Source organism: Zea mays, chromosome 1 (assembly GCF_902167145.1).
Source record: "Zea mays cultivar B73 chromosome 1, Zm-B73-REFERENCE-NAM-5.0, whole genome shotgun sequence".
NCBI classification, from domain to species: domain Eukaryota; kingdom Viridiplantae; phylum Streptophyta; class Magnoliopsida; order Poales; family Poaceae; genus Zea; species Zea mays.
The window spans coordinates 18,387,454-18,403,774 of NC_050096.1; the positions used below are offsets into that span (position 1 = coordinate 18,387,454).

The 16,321-nt window shown below is 46.0% G+C and overlaps 3 protein-coding genes across 3 annotated transcripts; 2 read left to right on the forward strand and 1 right to left on the reverse strand.

Annotated features, from left to right (window-relative positions):
- Nucleotides 1–656: 656 nt before the first annotated feature.
- LOC100192462 (Aspartyl protease AED3) lies at nt 657–2,256 on the forward strand. The gene has a single exon (NM_001137682.2). It carries the CDS (start codon nt 683–685, stop codon nt 1,976–1,978), a length of 1,296 nt encoding a protein of 431 aa, NP_001131154.2. The 5' UTR covers nt 657–682; the 3' UTR covers nt 1,979–2,256.
- Nucleotides 2,257–3,079: 823 nt separating this feature from the next.
- Nucleotides 3,080–11,876, reverse strand: LOC100304379 (uncharacterized). The gene is made up of 6 exons (NM_001165816.1): nt 11,045–11,876; nt 9,217–9,308; nt 8,917–8,979; nt 3,815–3,846; nt 3,568–3,662; nt 3,080–3,480 (listed from the first exon to the last, which is right to left on the reverse strand). The coding sequence occupies exons 1-6, from the start codon at nt 11,245–11,247 to the stop codon at nt 3,396–3,398; spliced, it is 570 nt and encodes a 189-aa protein (NP_001159288.1). The 5' UTR covers nt 11,248–11,876; the 3' UTR covers nt 3,080–3,395.
- On the forward strand, nt 11,496–14,601 carry LOC100278469 (uncharacterized). Its single transcript, NM_001371711.1, has 2 exons — nt 11,496–12,006; nt 14,100–14,601. The coding sequence occupies exons 1-2, from the start codon at nt 11,557–11,559 to the stop codon at nt 14,433–14,435; spliced, it is 786 nt and encodes a 261-aa protein (NP_001358640.1). The 5' UTR covers nt 11,496–11,556; the 3' UTR covers nt 14,436–14,601.
- The last annotated feature ends 1,720 nt before the right edge of the window (nt 14,602–16,321 follow it).

Sequence of the window (16,321 nt, forward strand, 5' to 3'; positions counted from 1 at the left end):
TCAACTTATTTTTGCATTATTATTATGGAGAAACAGGAATTACATCGAATTACAAATGTACCTTCAGTTTGGAAGGAGATGAAAGTACAGGTGTGACGCAAAAGCAAATGCCAAATCAGCGTGAACAATACGGGGGTACTGTTCACCTATTTATAGGCACGTGACACAGCCCATACAAAATTACATTCATGCCCTTTACATTTGGTAATAATTCTACAGTAATCCACCGAGGTCTGAATAGCCTTTTCATCTTTAAGTCGGTTTCATTTTCTGCTACCACGCCGAAGCTTTCCCGCTCACATCTTCGGCGCTGTATCAACCTTCGTATTATTTTGGGCTTCTCCTACTGTGATACCGACTCGAGTCCGAAGATACCTGTTCACACATTATACTCCAGAAATACTGTTAAATCCTGTTTTTGAGGACCTTCGTAAGCCGAAGGCCCCCAACACCCTCCCTTGCCCCTAGGGGATTTGGCCGCGCCAAAAACAAGATTGCCAGATGTACACTCTTATCTGAAATTAAAAATGAGTTCCCTTATTAAATAAAAGAATAAATAACCAAAATCCTAGCTAAAGCATCACCATCGCAGTACGCACTCCGAGAACCCAGCTATATAAACCCACCTCGCACACTCATCACTCTCACACTCTGCCCAGCTAAGCTCCCTCCGTCCATCGGCATGGCGACTACCACTACTACCATCCTCCTCCTCCTCCTCGTCGCAGCCACTGCCGTCTCGGCGGCCGACCTCTCCGTGTACCACAACGTGCACCCGCCGTCCCCGTCCCCGCTCGAGTCCATCATCGCGCTCGCCCGCGCCGACGACGCGCGGCTCCTCTTCCTCTCATCCAAGGCGGCCTCGTCCGGCGGCGTCACCTCCGCTCCCGTCGCCTCCGGCCAGACTCCGCCCTCGTACGTCGTCCGCGCGGGGCTCGGCACCCCGGTCCAGCAGCTGCTCCTCGCGCTCGACACCAGCGCCGACGCCACCTGGTCGCACTGCGCGCCGTGCGACACGTGCCCCGCCGGCAGCCGCTTCATCCCGGCCAGCTCCTCCTCGTACGCCTCCCTCCCGTGCGCCTCCGACTGGTGCCCGCTCTTCGAGGGCCAGCCGTGCCCGGCGAACCAGGACGCCTCGGCGCCGCTGCCGGCGTGCGCCTTCTCCAAGCCGTTCGCGGACACCTCGTTCCAGGCGTCGCTGGGCAGCGACACGCTGCGCCTGGGCAAGGACGCCATCGCCGGCTACGCGTTCGGGTGCGTGGGCGCGGTGGCCGGGCCGACGACCAACCTGCCGAAGCAGGGGCTCCTCGGCCTCGGCCGGGGCCCCATGTCTCTGCTGTCCCAGACCGGGAGCAGGTACAACGGCGTCTTCTCCTACTGCCTGCCCAGCTACAGGTCCTACTACTTCTCCGGCTCCCTCCGGCTGGGCGCCGCCGGGCAGCCCAGGAACGTCCGGTACACGCCGCTGCTGACCAACCCGCACCGCCCGTCGCTCTACTACGTGAACGTGACGGGGCTCAGCGTGGGGCGGACCTGGGTGAAGGTCCCCGCGGGGTCGTTCGCGTTCGACCCGGCCACCGGCGCCGGCACGGTGATCGACTCGGGCACGGTGATCACGCGGTGGACAGCGCCCGTGTACGCGGCGCTGCGCGAGGAGTTCCGGCGGCAGGTGGCGGCGCCGAGCGGGTACACGTCGCTGGGAGCGTTCGACACGTGCTTCAACACGGACGAGGTGGCGGCGGGCGGCGCGCCGCCCGTGACGCTGCACATGGACGGCGGCGTGGACCTGACGCTGCCGATGGAGAACACGCTGATCCACAGCAGCGCCACGCCGCTGGCGTGCCTGGCCATGGCCGAGGCGCCGCAGAACGTGAACGCCGTCGTGAACGTGGTGGCCAACCTTCAGCAGCAGAACGTGCGGGTCGTCGTCGACGTCGCCGGCTCGCGCGTCGGGTTCGCGAGGGAGCCCTGCAACTGAGCCCCTGAATCCGTCCGTGCCCTATGCACGGGAGGAAGGAGGAGACGCGCTGCGGCTGCCGCATCGGTCGGTGTGCAGTTAGTTGTCCTGTTAGTCTATGCTACGTTGTCTGCACTCTGCAATAACGGACGTGACCCGGGGAAAAAAACTGTTTCGTCACGGGTAGCTAGAGAATCACGTAATGGCTCTTGTTTTCGTTTGTGTCCTATAATGTATGGCTATTGGCCTGTTTCGAGAGGTTAAAATTTGGAGGTGCTGCATCAAATTCGTACGTCGACAGTGTCAGACTCACGAGCGTGTACAGCACAGTACAAAAGCTGCCTTGTCATGGATACGCGAGAGGATGGCGATGCGATTCACAAGCTGTCACTTGACCGTATCTCTGAACGTGTACCATTTCAGACGTAGTCCAGGCCCAGGCCGTGCGTAGAGGCTCGAACGGAAATGCCTGGCGGCCGATCCGCTGGCGCCGTTGAGCTGCCATGCAATCCGTGTGATTTTCACGTGGAATGGGTGAATATCGTAGCTGCGGCACCGGCGCACGCCACGCCACAGCAGGACACGTCTCGTCCCGTCCCGTGCATGAACGTCCAGCATCCTGACGAGCGCGATCTCGTCGTGGTCGGCCACCGGCCAGATCACGTTGTGGTGGGCTACTGTCTTCAGCATAAAATTCTCTTATTCTCTGCTCTTAAACATTCACAGTCCAGACTTCCTAGATAGACTAGATGCCTAGATGGTATACTAGGACTGCCCCACCAACACACACACAAGAATGCAATTCTTGTTTTCCCAAAACCCAAAAGTGAAAGAAGTTCAAGTTGACTGAAATTATATTTGCTCTTTGCCTTTTTATGATATAAAAGAGGTATCATTAATAGATTATAAAATATATTTTAATAGTAACTCTAGTTAAAGAATAAATGCCAACACCATTTACTATAAATTCGGTCAAATTTAAACTAGTTTAGTTTGACGACTCTTTCGTGGACGGACTGAGTGCAAGAATTGAAAATATCAACAAACCATTGGGTAAAATCATCACGTAAAAAGCGAACATGTTATAGTAATTGAACAGTCGGTGACGCAACATCAGTTTCAGGCACACCAGCAGAAAACTCGGCCCAAATATCGATCAAAGACCAACAATACGCATGTTTGGATACGATCTGGTTTGGACTTACACGTTACACTAGCCAACCTGTCAATACTCAGAGCAATGCATGCATTTGGATTACCCACACGGGACACCAAATCACTTGTTACCTGAAGATGGTAGATATGGATTCGGTACAGCAACGTAATTGAGATGTCCAGGTCAAGAGAGGATACACCCTTGTGTGCAAGCCACTGGAAGAGCTAAGGAGCCATGGGCACTTCGATCATCGCATTATGTCGAGCTCCAAAAAAAAAGAGATCACTTGTCCCGGGTGCTGTTCTTGATCCATTCCAAATACTTGGTGTTACCACCAGTTATGGGCAGAGCAATAACTTCAGGAACACTGCATAGACGAGTTTCACGTAAATCCCAAAACAAGGGTAGCATTGCACAACAAAAACAGCATCGGAAAACTGGATGGAGAGCTTACTCATATTCATGATTGGCTTTGACATGTGCAGTCAAGGCATCCAGAAGTGATTCCCTGGTCTTGATGATGAGTAATTCTTCAGCATCAGATTGTACCTGAAAAGGGGCAGATTCTTATCAGATATGCTTAGTTCGATAAACAGGGAACAGTTTTTCAAGAGAGATTTTAGAAATTTCGGGGATAGCATATAGGTACAAGCAAATATCATCTAATCTATTCAGTCTGCATGCAAATCTTAGCACCATACCTTTCCCTCCCACCAGTACACGGATTCAATGCCTGAAAAAGGTATGGGAGACCTCAGTTTATTTCACCACTTCAAAGAAAAGTGCACATTCTATTACAGATGTTGTATAAACAACACATAGTAAGATATTCATAATAACCACTCAAATGAACAGCAAGGACTACATTATATGCAATTCTACTGATCATTTTTTATGGCCAGGCGGCCTCATATCTTCTTCTTCTGCAATCTTCATTTATGTTTATGACTATCTTGACTCTGGGTTGCCTGAAGCTAGATATGCAAAGTTTATATTTAATGCATGAGTTTAACTAATCGTTTCAGTAAGCTATGTGCCCTACTAACTCCGTCCTGGAATATAGCGTATTATGACTTCTAAAATTTATAATAAAATATAAGGCATTCCACGTGGTGAGCATGCTCAGAATTGGCAAAATTTGTTAAAAAGGAAACCATAATTTGAGAAGAAACTTCTTAATTGGGTTTAATCCATGGGTACATGCTTCATTTGAGTAATGCCTTAAGTCATCTTAAAATTTTTAGAATGCATCGTATTATAGGACCTAAGGACTATGCCACAGTTTAGTACTTAAGCTCTTATACAAGGCTACAAGCTATACTGGCAATACAGTGTTATCAAGGTCTCTTAGAATAGAATGTGCTTGTATATCAGGCTACAGACATATCAGATTAGGGGTCCACACGGTTGTTCTATAATAGAGGAAGATCTTAACAAACTATGATTACAGATAGGATAGAATCAGGTTTGATCTGTCCGAGAGGAGTCGGTTAAGATAATCGTACACAAGTTGGACTCCCTGTGTCAAATTGTAATCCTGATGGCAGCATTCTGCCCTATATATAGTCAACCCCCTTGGCCTAATAAGTCAGGGCAAACAACATAAACCTGGTGTTGTGTTTTCTTATATGGTAATCAAAGCCAACTCCTACACCCACCTCTAGAGCCTTAGTCGACAACAAGTCTCCATGGCGTCTGCCTCAAGCTCTATTGTGCCAACTAGGGCAATCCGTGGCGGTGAAGCTTACTAAGAACAACTTGCGCTCTAGAAGGCGTAACTTCTACCTATCCTCAGGGGTGCGCAGCTATAGGACTACCTCGATGGCTCGGCTGTTGCACCAAAAGAGAATATCATCACCAAGAAAGGCGACGATTCTTCGAGTAACCAATCCAAAGTACACACGACGCTCGACCAGCATATCCTCAGTTCCCTCATGACCTCCATGGCTCAAGAAGTCATGAGTCAAGTTTCAACCTACAAGATCCCCCAAGAGGTGTGGTTTGAGCTCCAAAAGACTTATGCATCCCAGTCTACGACAAGGACTATGAACACGAGGATCGCCCTGACAACAACTAGAAAAGGTAACATGGCTATGTTAGAATATATTACCAAGATGAAATCTCTTGCAGATGAGATGGAATCTACAAAGAAGATGCCTATTTCGCAATCTAGTGCTGATTTAGCGTTGAAAGGCCTAGATCAACTGCACTACTTTCTTGGCATTGAGGTACAAACAGCTAATGATGGTATTCATGTTTCTAGGCTAGAAGCGTGGTTTTATTCAGACCGTGGAGCTGCAGACACTTAGAATGCCCCCTGCCGTGAAGAGTCTTGTGAGCATTTGGCTCCTCTCTTTGTAGTTTCTTTTCCCGTGGAGATTGCTCGGCTTGATCTTTGCCGGGTTTGTGGGTTTTGTTCCTTTCTTTCCTTTTTGCTTCCCTTTCCTCCTAGGTAAGTCAGGTTTGGTTTAGCCTTCCCTTTTCTTTTCTCTTCCTTTGTTTGTACAGTCCTCCTGTACTCTACCCTCTTCCCTCCTCCTTTTGCCTTATTGTTTTAATAAAATTTGCGTCGCTGTAGGGGATTCCCCTACAGTTTTCACGGTCAAAAAAATGATGGTATCCATTTGTCTCAGACTAAGTATGCTTCAGATTTGCTCAACAGAGTTGGAACGATGAATTGCAACCCACCACAACTCAACTCGGTACTTCATAGAAATCTCTACTAATCCATATGTATCTAGTGAGGGCGTCCACACCCAGCTTCACCATGCCCCCGCCACACTCCCCACGCGCGGCGCCTCCATCACGCCATCGCCGCCCTTCTCCACGCGATCTCCTTCTCAAGCCCTGCGCCACCATCCCGCCTTCAATGCCGCCCGAGCCCCCGCCACACTTCCCACGCGCTGTGCCACCATGCCGCCATCAAATCCGTCAACTCCGCGCGAGCCATCCTCGCCCTGTTCGACGCCCACCTCCCATTGACGCAGTGCGTGGTGTTACTTCGACGCCGCCCGAGTCCCCGCCACACTCCCCACGCGTTGCGGCGTCCGAGCCATCGCCGCCCTTCCCAAGCCATGTGCAACCATCCCGCCTTCAACGCCGCCCGAGCCATCCTCGCCCCAACTGCCTTCACCGCCTTCACTGAAAAAAAATATGCTCAGTCGATTTTCATCCCAGCCTTGATGATTTCTGTAGCTGCAGCAAGCTTGTTTTTAATCTGTATTGCCTCTCAACCGAACGTTATTGTTGTTCAGTTATGGTTTATGGAAGATGCTCATCATTGGAGATAATTTGGTCTATAAAACTATTTGATATTTCTCTAATTGCCAACTTTTATATCTAACACCAAACCTTGAAATTCCATTCTTTCTTGACATGATAAATTTATCTAATCACCTTGCACTCGTTTTTTCTCCATAGACTGTTCTAGAAGAGTGGTCGTTGTTTATAGGTGACCAGTGACCACATATTAACTGCAGTTTCTCTATAGGCATTGTAATCTAAACAAAAACAAGACTTTTGCAAAAATCTCCCAATATTTTTTAATCAACTTGTAGTGTGCTACTCCGACTTTGCCTCCTTGGTCCTCCTCGCATGTGTAGGCCAACTTCTAGTGCCTCCAGTCCCTCCACGACGCACTCCTTCGTCGCCACCTCATTCTTTCTGACGACCTCGCGATGCTTCGCTCCTCTCTCCTCTCGTTGGCGTGGTTTCCTCTCATGCCACGTCGTCGCCTTTCCTCTGCAACAAGCTTGCATCTTGTCGCACTTCCCATTTGCCTCGACAAGCTCACAGCAGGGGCTTGTTAGCCCAGATAGTGGGTTGAAGATGACACCATTAGTGACAACATACACTGCTGAGGCTCTAGAATGTCATCGCGGTCTGTCATGTGTGACGTTGCAACGCACGAGCACCTAACTAGTTAAAGATTGGTGAAGGTAAAGTTGCTAGAGCCATAAGATGCAACAAGATACAGGAGCATTGTGGGTGCCTTACAACACTTAACTCTGACACAACCTGATTTAAGTTTTTCAGTCAATAAGGTATGCCAGTTTTTGCATGCACCTAACACTCATCAATGAGCGTTGTGAAGAGATTCTTAGATATGCCAAGTTTACTCTTCAACATGGTCTAAAAATAGTAAAGTCTCCTATGCATGTGAGTGTCTTTTCTGATGCAGATGGACTCGTGACATTGATGATAGGCGCTCTACAAGAGATTTTGCAGTATATCTTGGTAAAGATTTTGGTGTCTTGGTGTGCTCACAAGCAGCCCACAGTCTCAAGGTCAAGTACTAAAGCTGAATATAAAGTTATAGCTAACACCACTGCAAAATTGATGTGGGTGCAGTTCCTTTTAGAAGGACTGAAGGTTTCTTGTCCTCTTGCTACAAGAATTTGGTGTGACAATATTGGAGCAACCTATCTTACAACAAATCAAATATTTCATAATTGTACGAAGCATGTTAAGATTGATTTTTATTTCATGAAAGAAAGTAGCTAGAGAACTTTTGGAGGTCAGAATCATATCTACAAAAGGTCAAGTCATAGATGGTTACCAAGGCACAAACTATGCAGAAATTGGCTTTATTTAGAGAAAATCTTTAAATTATGTAAGTTATGATTGAGGGGGGTGGTAGAATAGAATGTGCTTATCAGGCTACGGTCATATCAGATCAAGGGTCCACATGGTTGTTCTATAAGAGCATCTCCAACAATGCCTCAAACGGGGTCTCAAATTGAAATATAGAGCTCTACACAGAAAAAAACTACTCCAACAATGCCTTATTTTATAAAATTTGGTCAAAAAATTATAGGACACCTTCTCAAATGCCTCAAATATACTACACCGTAGCGGGCCGCCCTGTAATATAGATTTGGGGCTTCACTGTTGGAGCAGGATATTTTGTTGGTGCCCTAAATTCTATAAATTATACTCCCTCCGTCCCAAAATATTAGTCGTTTTACCTCTTGATTTGTATTTCTAGGTTCAAATGGATGATGATGAATCTAGACACATATTGACATATATAAAACAAATACATTAATTATTGTATGAATCAACTAAAAAGGTAAAACAAAATTTATTTTGCGACGGAGGGAGTACTCATTTTCAAATTATAGGGCATTTTTATAGGGCACGTTATTGGAGATGCTCTACTAGAGGAAGACTTTAACTGATTCTAGTTAAAGATAGTATAGAATCAGGTTTGATCTGTTCCAGAGTTAGAATAAGAGTCGGGTAAGATGGTTGTAATTGAGTTGGACTTCCTGTCATGTTGTAATCCTATCCTGATGGCAGTATCTGTCCTATATATACTCAGCCTCCCTCAACCTATAGGTCAGGGCGAACACCGAACAACATAAACCTAGTACTGTGTTTTCTTATAAGGTCACTCAATTTTGAATAGCAAGGGAATTCCTCCCCCATGGATCTCCTCCAATTTCCCTTCCACCAAACCAGCCCTTACAGATGTATCGTAGCTTTGCATCACTTGGCACAACTTAAAAGTGAAAACTGCCAACTAATTCAGAAATGGCAATATTTAGTCTTTAATATTCAGCAAAAATATTATTTTTTGGAAGACGAAGAGGCAAGAGCCCAAGACTCCCCTTGCCCCAGAAACTATAACATAAGTAGGTCTATATCTTCTAGTGCTGTTATCAGTAATTATACATCATACATTTTCCATTCTAGGAAGACAAATAACTGAAAAAAATGAACAATCACATTTTCTTGTGCACTGTGTTCATGATGTCAAAATTTTTAAAAAGAATGAACGATGAAAAAACAGAAATCGAACCAGGTACTATATTGACACAAGCAGCAAGCTTCTCGCTGATGATGCTCTGTGACAGCTTCTTCCCTGTGATAGATGTGAGATAAGTTATTTATGACAACTAAAGCAAAACCCAGCAATATTCACAGAAAATATGCAATAATAATAACAACAACAAGGAAAAACCTTAGAAAAATAACACTAATCAAGTGGACAAATATTGGATGCCCACAAGCTAAAAGGCACTAACTAATCAAGTGGACAAATATTGGATGCCCACAAGCTAAAAGGCACTAACAGCAAAGAAAGTTAGGCACCAGTTACCTGCTTCCCTGTTTGGAACTGTCACATACACGACAATGGATGGCACTGTGGTCGAAGCTGACTCCATTCTAGTGGAACTGAGACCTCTTGCCCTGCAAAAAATTATATCATTGAACTTTCTCAATCTTGGATTCACTACATGTACCTGGATATACTATGTCATGAGAATCAGCTTTTCTACCCTCCAAGGTTTCCATAGCATCATGCTACATTTAATACCACATGATCACGGTCTCATACCTACGTTCTCGCTAGTAATTCACTAGTTCAATTGTAGCAATGGGTGTTGGAACTCTAAACAGACATTGTGCCAACTAAGTCGCCCAATGGTAGTCTATATGATCTTACAAATCCCCACAAATCACGCCTAGTAGTAATCTTTCCAAAATCACAATGAAGAATTTAACATTAATGCATCCATGAGTTCCATGACAATGATGCATCTTCATTCAACTCTAATTTGTCTCACTTCCATACATATTACATATATCAAGTTCTAAGCCGCCCTTGTTGTGAAACTGTCGAGGTCCTATTGGGTTGATCTCATCTGGCCCGGTCAAGGGACTGAGTCAGACTCACCTCCCCCGCTCTAATCAAAGGTGCAACAACCTTTTGGTTGCAGCTGCCTTTCACACCGCGCGTACAAAACAAGAGAGCCGTCATGTGAACCAATGTTCGACGTACCCCCTTTCCTGAACACACACCTGAGATCCGATCTATCTCTACTCTACGTAGTTAGTGAAGGGAAGAACGCCACCGTAATCCTCACTATCACCATTACCGGGAGTCGAACTACTACCACCTTAATGGCGTCTCCTCCCAACCCCCGAAGGTATAGGTCTCTGTTTGAGTGCATCTTGTGGCTAGGGCTTATGAGCTATGATCATTAGAGCCTAGCAATGGTACTGGGACCCTAACCATAGATGCTACACAACCTTCGATCATTAGAGCCAATTTAGGCCAAAGAACAATGTGCACAGTGCAAATGTTTTATTCTTTTCTTATTGCATTTCCTTAAGAACAATAATTATACAAATTTGAGGAATTAAGTTAGTGTTTGCTAAGTTTTAAATTTAAGGTTCAAAGTTTTAGTTAAGAAATTTAGAAAAAAATTGTTGAGTTGATCTCATCCGTCTTGGTCAAGGGACCGAGTCAAACCCACCTTCCACGCTCTGATCGGAGGCACAACAACCTTCGAATTGTGGGCCCCTTTCACATCGCAGAAATAAAAAAAGAATAGGACTGATACATGAACCAAGTTCGCCATACCCTTTCCCAAACACGCATATAAGATCTGATCTATCCCTATGCAGTCAGTACTCAGTAGTTCGGTTGTGGCCCCTTTCACATTGCGTATATAAAACAAGGAAGAGGGTCAATGCCTGAACCAACGTTCGCCGTACCCCTTTCTCGAACACACATGAGATCTGATCTATCTCAACACGGTTAGTAAAGTGAAGGCCACCACCGTGATCCTCGTCGCCACCGACACCGAGAATCAAACTACCACAGTAATGGCGTTTCTTCCCAACCTCAAAGTTATACCCATCTGTTTTAGTGCAGATGGTGGCTAGAGTTTACAAGCTACGATCATTACAGCCTGACAGGTTCGAGGCTAGCTCCATTTAGCACCAGCTTTCTGAAACAGGAAGTACTGGCGTACATATATGTCATATGTGATCCACAAATTAAATCCACACTGAATCTAATGTAGTAAACTGCGGCAGCACCAAATTTCGCGAACCCATGACCCATGGGAATGCGAGTGCTTTTCCTTGCATCAGCCAAAGATGCTCAAGGGACATCGAGAGAGGGAGTAGGAAGTTACCCGAGGAAGGGGGGACGTCGGTGTGAGATGGCGCACCCTGTCCTGAACGCGACCGCAGCGCTGACGGCGCCGATGCTGAAAAACAGGAGCGCTCCCGCGAACGGCGCGCGGCGTCCGTAGAGCAGCGCGCGCTGCGCTCCGGCGGGACTGGCAGCCGCGGAGGTGGGTGGGGAGAAAACTCGGAACGGTGCGGGGAGTGGCATCTCCGGTAGCTTCGATAACCGCTTTTGTACGCGTCGCCGTCGGTAAAGCGCATCCCTTGACTTGTCGACTCACGAGCACGATTCGTCCTTGCTCCTCTCTTGGGCTCTATCTTGTGGGCTTCACAAGGCCACACTGGGCTTTCAGCAAACCATTCGGCCCCGACGCCGCAACTCGCTTACTCATAAACCCTCTCGCCTCGGACGGAAGTCTCCAAACCACCGAGCATCAAACCCTAGGCGAACCCGATCCAGGAACACCGCCAACGCCGACGGGTGGTGGAGCTCCGCTTCGACCGCGCTTCTCCAGCCATGGCTGAACCCGAGATGGAGGTGGCCGTAGCGACAGCAGCACCAGCCGGTCAGAAGAGAGAGAGGGAGGAAGGAGGCGATCCTGCTGCTGAATGCGGCGGCGAGGAGACGGAGGTGGAAGGGGCGGCGGCGAAGAAGCCGAAGTTGGAGGAGGCCAAGGAGGCGGAGAAGGGGAGGGTAGAGGAGACGGCGGAGGGGAAGACACAGGAGGCAAATGAGGAGAAGGCAGTGGAGGCGGAGGACAAGCCTGTGACAGAGGAGGCAAATGAGAAGAAGGCAGTTGAAGCGGAGGGAAAGCCTGTGACACAGGAGGCAAATGAGGAGAAGGCAGCGGAGGCGGAGGGCAAGCCTGTGAAGCTGGGGCCTAAAGAATTCGCCTCGGCCATCGATATGTTCAACTACTTCTACGCTCTGCTCCACTCCTGGACGCCGCAGCTTGAGTTCAATAAGGTGAGGGTTAGGGTTGTTATCTTGGTTGCGAAGAAGATTGTTCCTTTACCTTTGATCTGATATGCGCGTGGTGTAATAAACTTTTAGTGTTAGTTAAACCTTGTAAGCTTCTGTTGAGTTTGGGGTGCATTCAAGGCTGCTCTTAGACATCAGTTTACTGTACCTATCATATTTGTTTTAATTTGCGAATCCATTCTTTGCGGGTTTGCAATTACTTGATTAGTTCGTTCTGAATGTTTCTAATTTGGATCCTGCATTATTTCTCACCCCTTCCAGCTCCACTGTCTTTATCAGTCATAGCTATGAAAATGAATGTGCTAGAAAAGATCTTATTTTTACTGTTTTGCTTATTTGTACCATGATGCAGTTTGGTCTTCTAAGTTTTGTACTTCTGTTATGGCTAGGTAATTCTTATAATTTTCATTCCGTTTGCTTGAATGGTTCATTTTTTTATTAGCTTTGTTTGAGTTTCTCGCTATTAGTATGATTTGTTAAATCAAGTGTTGGATTAAATTTATGGTCAAACGAGGACCTATATGCTTATTTGGCTTGCTTTGTTGGAAATTCATGTGTCTCTATGTTATGTTCATAGTCACAATAAACTGGTACACTAGTAGTGACCCTCGACCCGGAAACGTCGTCCCCGACCCGGGTACGCGGGGTCATTTTTGTTATTGCCATGTAAAAATCTCTCACATGTAGCGTACCACGTTCCTCGACCCCGTTCCTCGATCCTATCGATCCGGGAAGTTTGTGACTATGGTTATGTTTTATCAGCTTTGATAATATGTAGTATTTTTTAATGCATGCAATAATATTTTTAAATGGTGTTCGGATCTGTATATATGTTTGTGTTTAATCTTCATGTTTAACATTGCTATCACAGTCACAAGCAGCGCCTCTTTGAAATCTTAAACACCATTTGCCATTTGATTCACTTATAATATGCTTAGTGGGGCTTGTAGTTTCAGTGTAGAGTTCCAAGTGCTTTTCTGGTGTTTAATAAATCTCTGCTGTTGATAGCTTTGAGCTATCCACAGAATCATGAATCACTGTCTTAACATTCTTGTTTAGTTATTCTTTCCAGTTTTCGAACTTATGTGTGATACTAGAATGATGATTTGTTCCCTTTTTCTTTGTTATGTGTTGCTAAACTTAATGGGATCTCCAGTAGATGGTCTTAGACAGTTAGGATACTTTGGGTCTCATTACTTCCATGTTATATGATACTCCCTCCGTTTCGTTTTAGTTGTCGCTGGATAGTGCAAAATTGAACTATCCAGCGACAACTAAAAGGAAACGGAGGGAGTACATTGTAAATGGAAAGAATTGTACTAATCTTTGCTTTTCTTGTATGGCACTAGTTTTTTTCCCCAAACTTATTATTTTTCATTTGTGTTTTTAAGTCTGCAGTCTGTATAATTTGTGTTTCCGGTAGCACTTGAAAAATGATTTGTGTTTCCGGTTTAAAAAATAATTAAACAGCTGCTGTGGTAGCACTTGAAAGTCAAGTAGATGACTTGTTAACATGATTGCAGACTAGTTTTCCTGAAACAGGCATACATTATAAGTCACTATCACTACACCTTTGAAGCACGAGTTTCTTCGTGCGTTGTGTCCGCCCGTCCCCACGCTTCTAGTGAGAGCTCCTCCAATTTTCAAAAAGTGGGGTGGGGCGAGGGGATTCAATCCCTGGCTGCCTGGAACAAAGCCTTCGACTCTTACCACTAAAACCAACGCCCGTTTGTGATATATAAAGTTGAGAAATTCTAAATATAATTATACTAATAGTTTGAAAATAAAAAAATATAATTGTATTCAAAGAAATACTTCATTTAAGCAAGGTCTACCTATATGATATATTGAAACCGTAGTAATGTACGGGTAGCTAACTAGTTGAATAATAATGGAAAAATCTGTCAGTTGGTTATTGTGCTGTCGAAAATGATTGCTATCTGTGTTGTGCCCACTAGGTAATTGACCTTATGGGCCACAAAGGTAGTGACATTGATCTCCCGTAGATAAACCCATAGCCTTCATTAATATCTGCTCATGGGCACATGGTTTTCTTATTTGGATCTCAACTTTTGCAGTATGAACAAATGGTGCTGGAGGATTTGCTGAGGAAAGGTCATGCTGAACCTGCTAAGAAGATTGGGGCAGGAGTCGAAGCATTTGAGATAGGCAACCACCCGGTGTGGAAAAGTCACTGCTTCTTTGTGCGCAGGACTGATGGATCTGTGGATGACTTCAGCTTCCGCAAATGTGTGGACAACATACTGCCCCTCCCTGAGGACTTTAAGATCGGCAATGGCAAGAAGTCTGGTGGCCACCAAAAGGATGGCGGTGGAGGGCGGGCAGGAGGACGCCGTGGAGGAGGCCGAGGCGGCTGGCGTGGTGGACGGGGCCGGGGCAGGAGGGGAGGGTAGGTTCTTACTTCTTAACTGGCCCTGCAATTTTGCCCAGTTAACTATACCGGGGTTGCCGTGGAAACGAAGGTAGGTTCTTACTATTATGTTGGTTTATTATGTGGTGCCTGTCCTAAAGACCGATACCAACTTTTTTACCTTGCAACCGGTATATGATCCACGCCGAGTGCTTGCCGCATGCTGTTCTTAGTTTCTGTCATTTCACCCGCCCGTATTTTGTTTCCTGGGCAATTTTTCTGTCATTGGCTAAACCTGTACCACATATCCGATACCTAAAAAAACTCAAATCCAGTCAATGACACTAAACAAATTTTAATCTCATTCACGCCATTATTAATCGTATACTGATAGTTTTGGCTAATTTATACCACACTATAATCCTCCAGTTTTAACTTTGCAAAAAATCACAATTCAATCACCCCAATTTCATAACCCAAATTAAATTCACCAGATAAATTGCATCTAGACTTAACATCATTAAAATCAATGATTCACATAGCCGGATAATCCTCTTTCCCATACATACATAAATTCAATGGATAACATTTGTTTATATCATCTTTTCCACGACATCCCACTTGATCACATCCAATGTCCACAACATGCCAACGTCGACCACGACGCACGTAACCCTATCACGTAACCCTATCGAGACGCTCGTTGTCATCGTCGAGTAGTGCGTCGAGACGCAGCAGCATGGACTCCTGCATGCAGGCGTTGAGGCATCGTCATCCATCTCGTCAGCGTCTCAGCGACGCTCACGAGCCGCAGCCGGCCGCGACAGTGCTGTGGTGGTTGAAGTTGAAGTCAGTGTTGACGAAGGTGACGGCGAAGCCACAGTCGAGGAGGCAGTCGGCTAGCTCCATGAACGAGATCACGTGGCCCTGCGCCAGGTACGGGAGCAACGACTCGTACGGCGTCGACGACCATCTTTTCTTGGTCTTGACCTCTTGATAAGTAGGTCTAACTGCAGATGTGTCCCGTCAAAGCAGGCTGTCTCTGCAAATTGCAATGCGCTTGCACCTTGTAGGTGCCTATGCCGCTATGGTATGGCTACGCTACGCTACGCCGACATAATTGCGTACGTCATTATTTTGGTTTTTGTTTTTCCTTTGAAAGAACTAGCCATGCATGGTGTGTCTCATACTCTCATTTGCAAGCGGAGGGAGTTAAGAGGATACGGAATTAGTGTATATTTATCTATCTCCCCTCTCCGCGACCTCGTTGCCCACCACCTCCTCCTCTCCTCACTCGCTCCATTGCCGTTGAGAGCATCTAGATGAGGGTAAATATGTAATCTTGCGAAACTTGTTTAAAACAATACAAACTTAGTCTGTAAAATAAATTAAAGTAAGTTAAACCAAATTTAGATGAGATAAGGAGATAAAGGAGGACTCTTTACTTGGTTGCTATCTTGAGATGTGTATTAGCAATATATAAGCTCAAAGGAAAATAGAAATCAAAGTAAAGTAAAGTTGACAAGAGACACAACGATTTTTCCCATGGTTCGGCCAAAGCCTACTCCATGTTGTGGTGATCTTCTTCGTCAAGGGTTACACTCAACCACTCTCAAATGATTCAAATATCAAACTTGAGTGTCATGGTATTCTTCCTTATATCAAACTCATTTGCAAGGAATCTCCACACGTTTGGAGTCTCTCACAGCCTTACACAAAATGATCACAATCAAAATTAGAGTAAGAGAGGGACTGAGATCACGCACTCAAGAGCACAATAGCAGCAACAACACGCACACAAACAAATAGGAGAGCGCAAGAACAAAACCCAGAGTGACAGCTCAGAAATGTGCTCAAATCTCTCTCAAACACTAGAACAGCGTGGCCGCGGAGTTTCCGAGCTGTAGTGTGCTCTTAAAATGCTTGGTG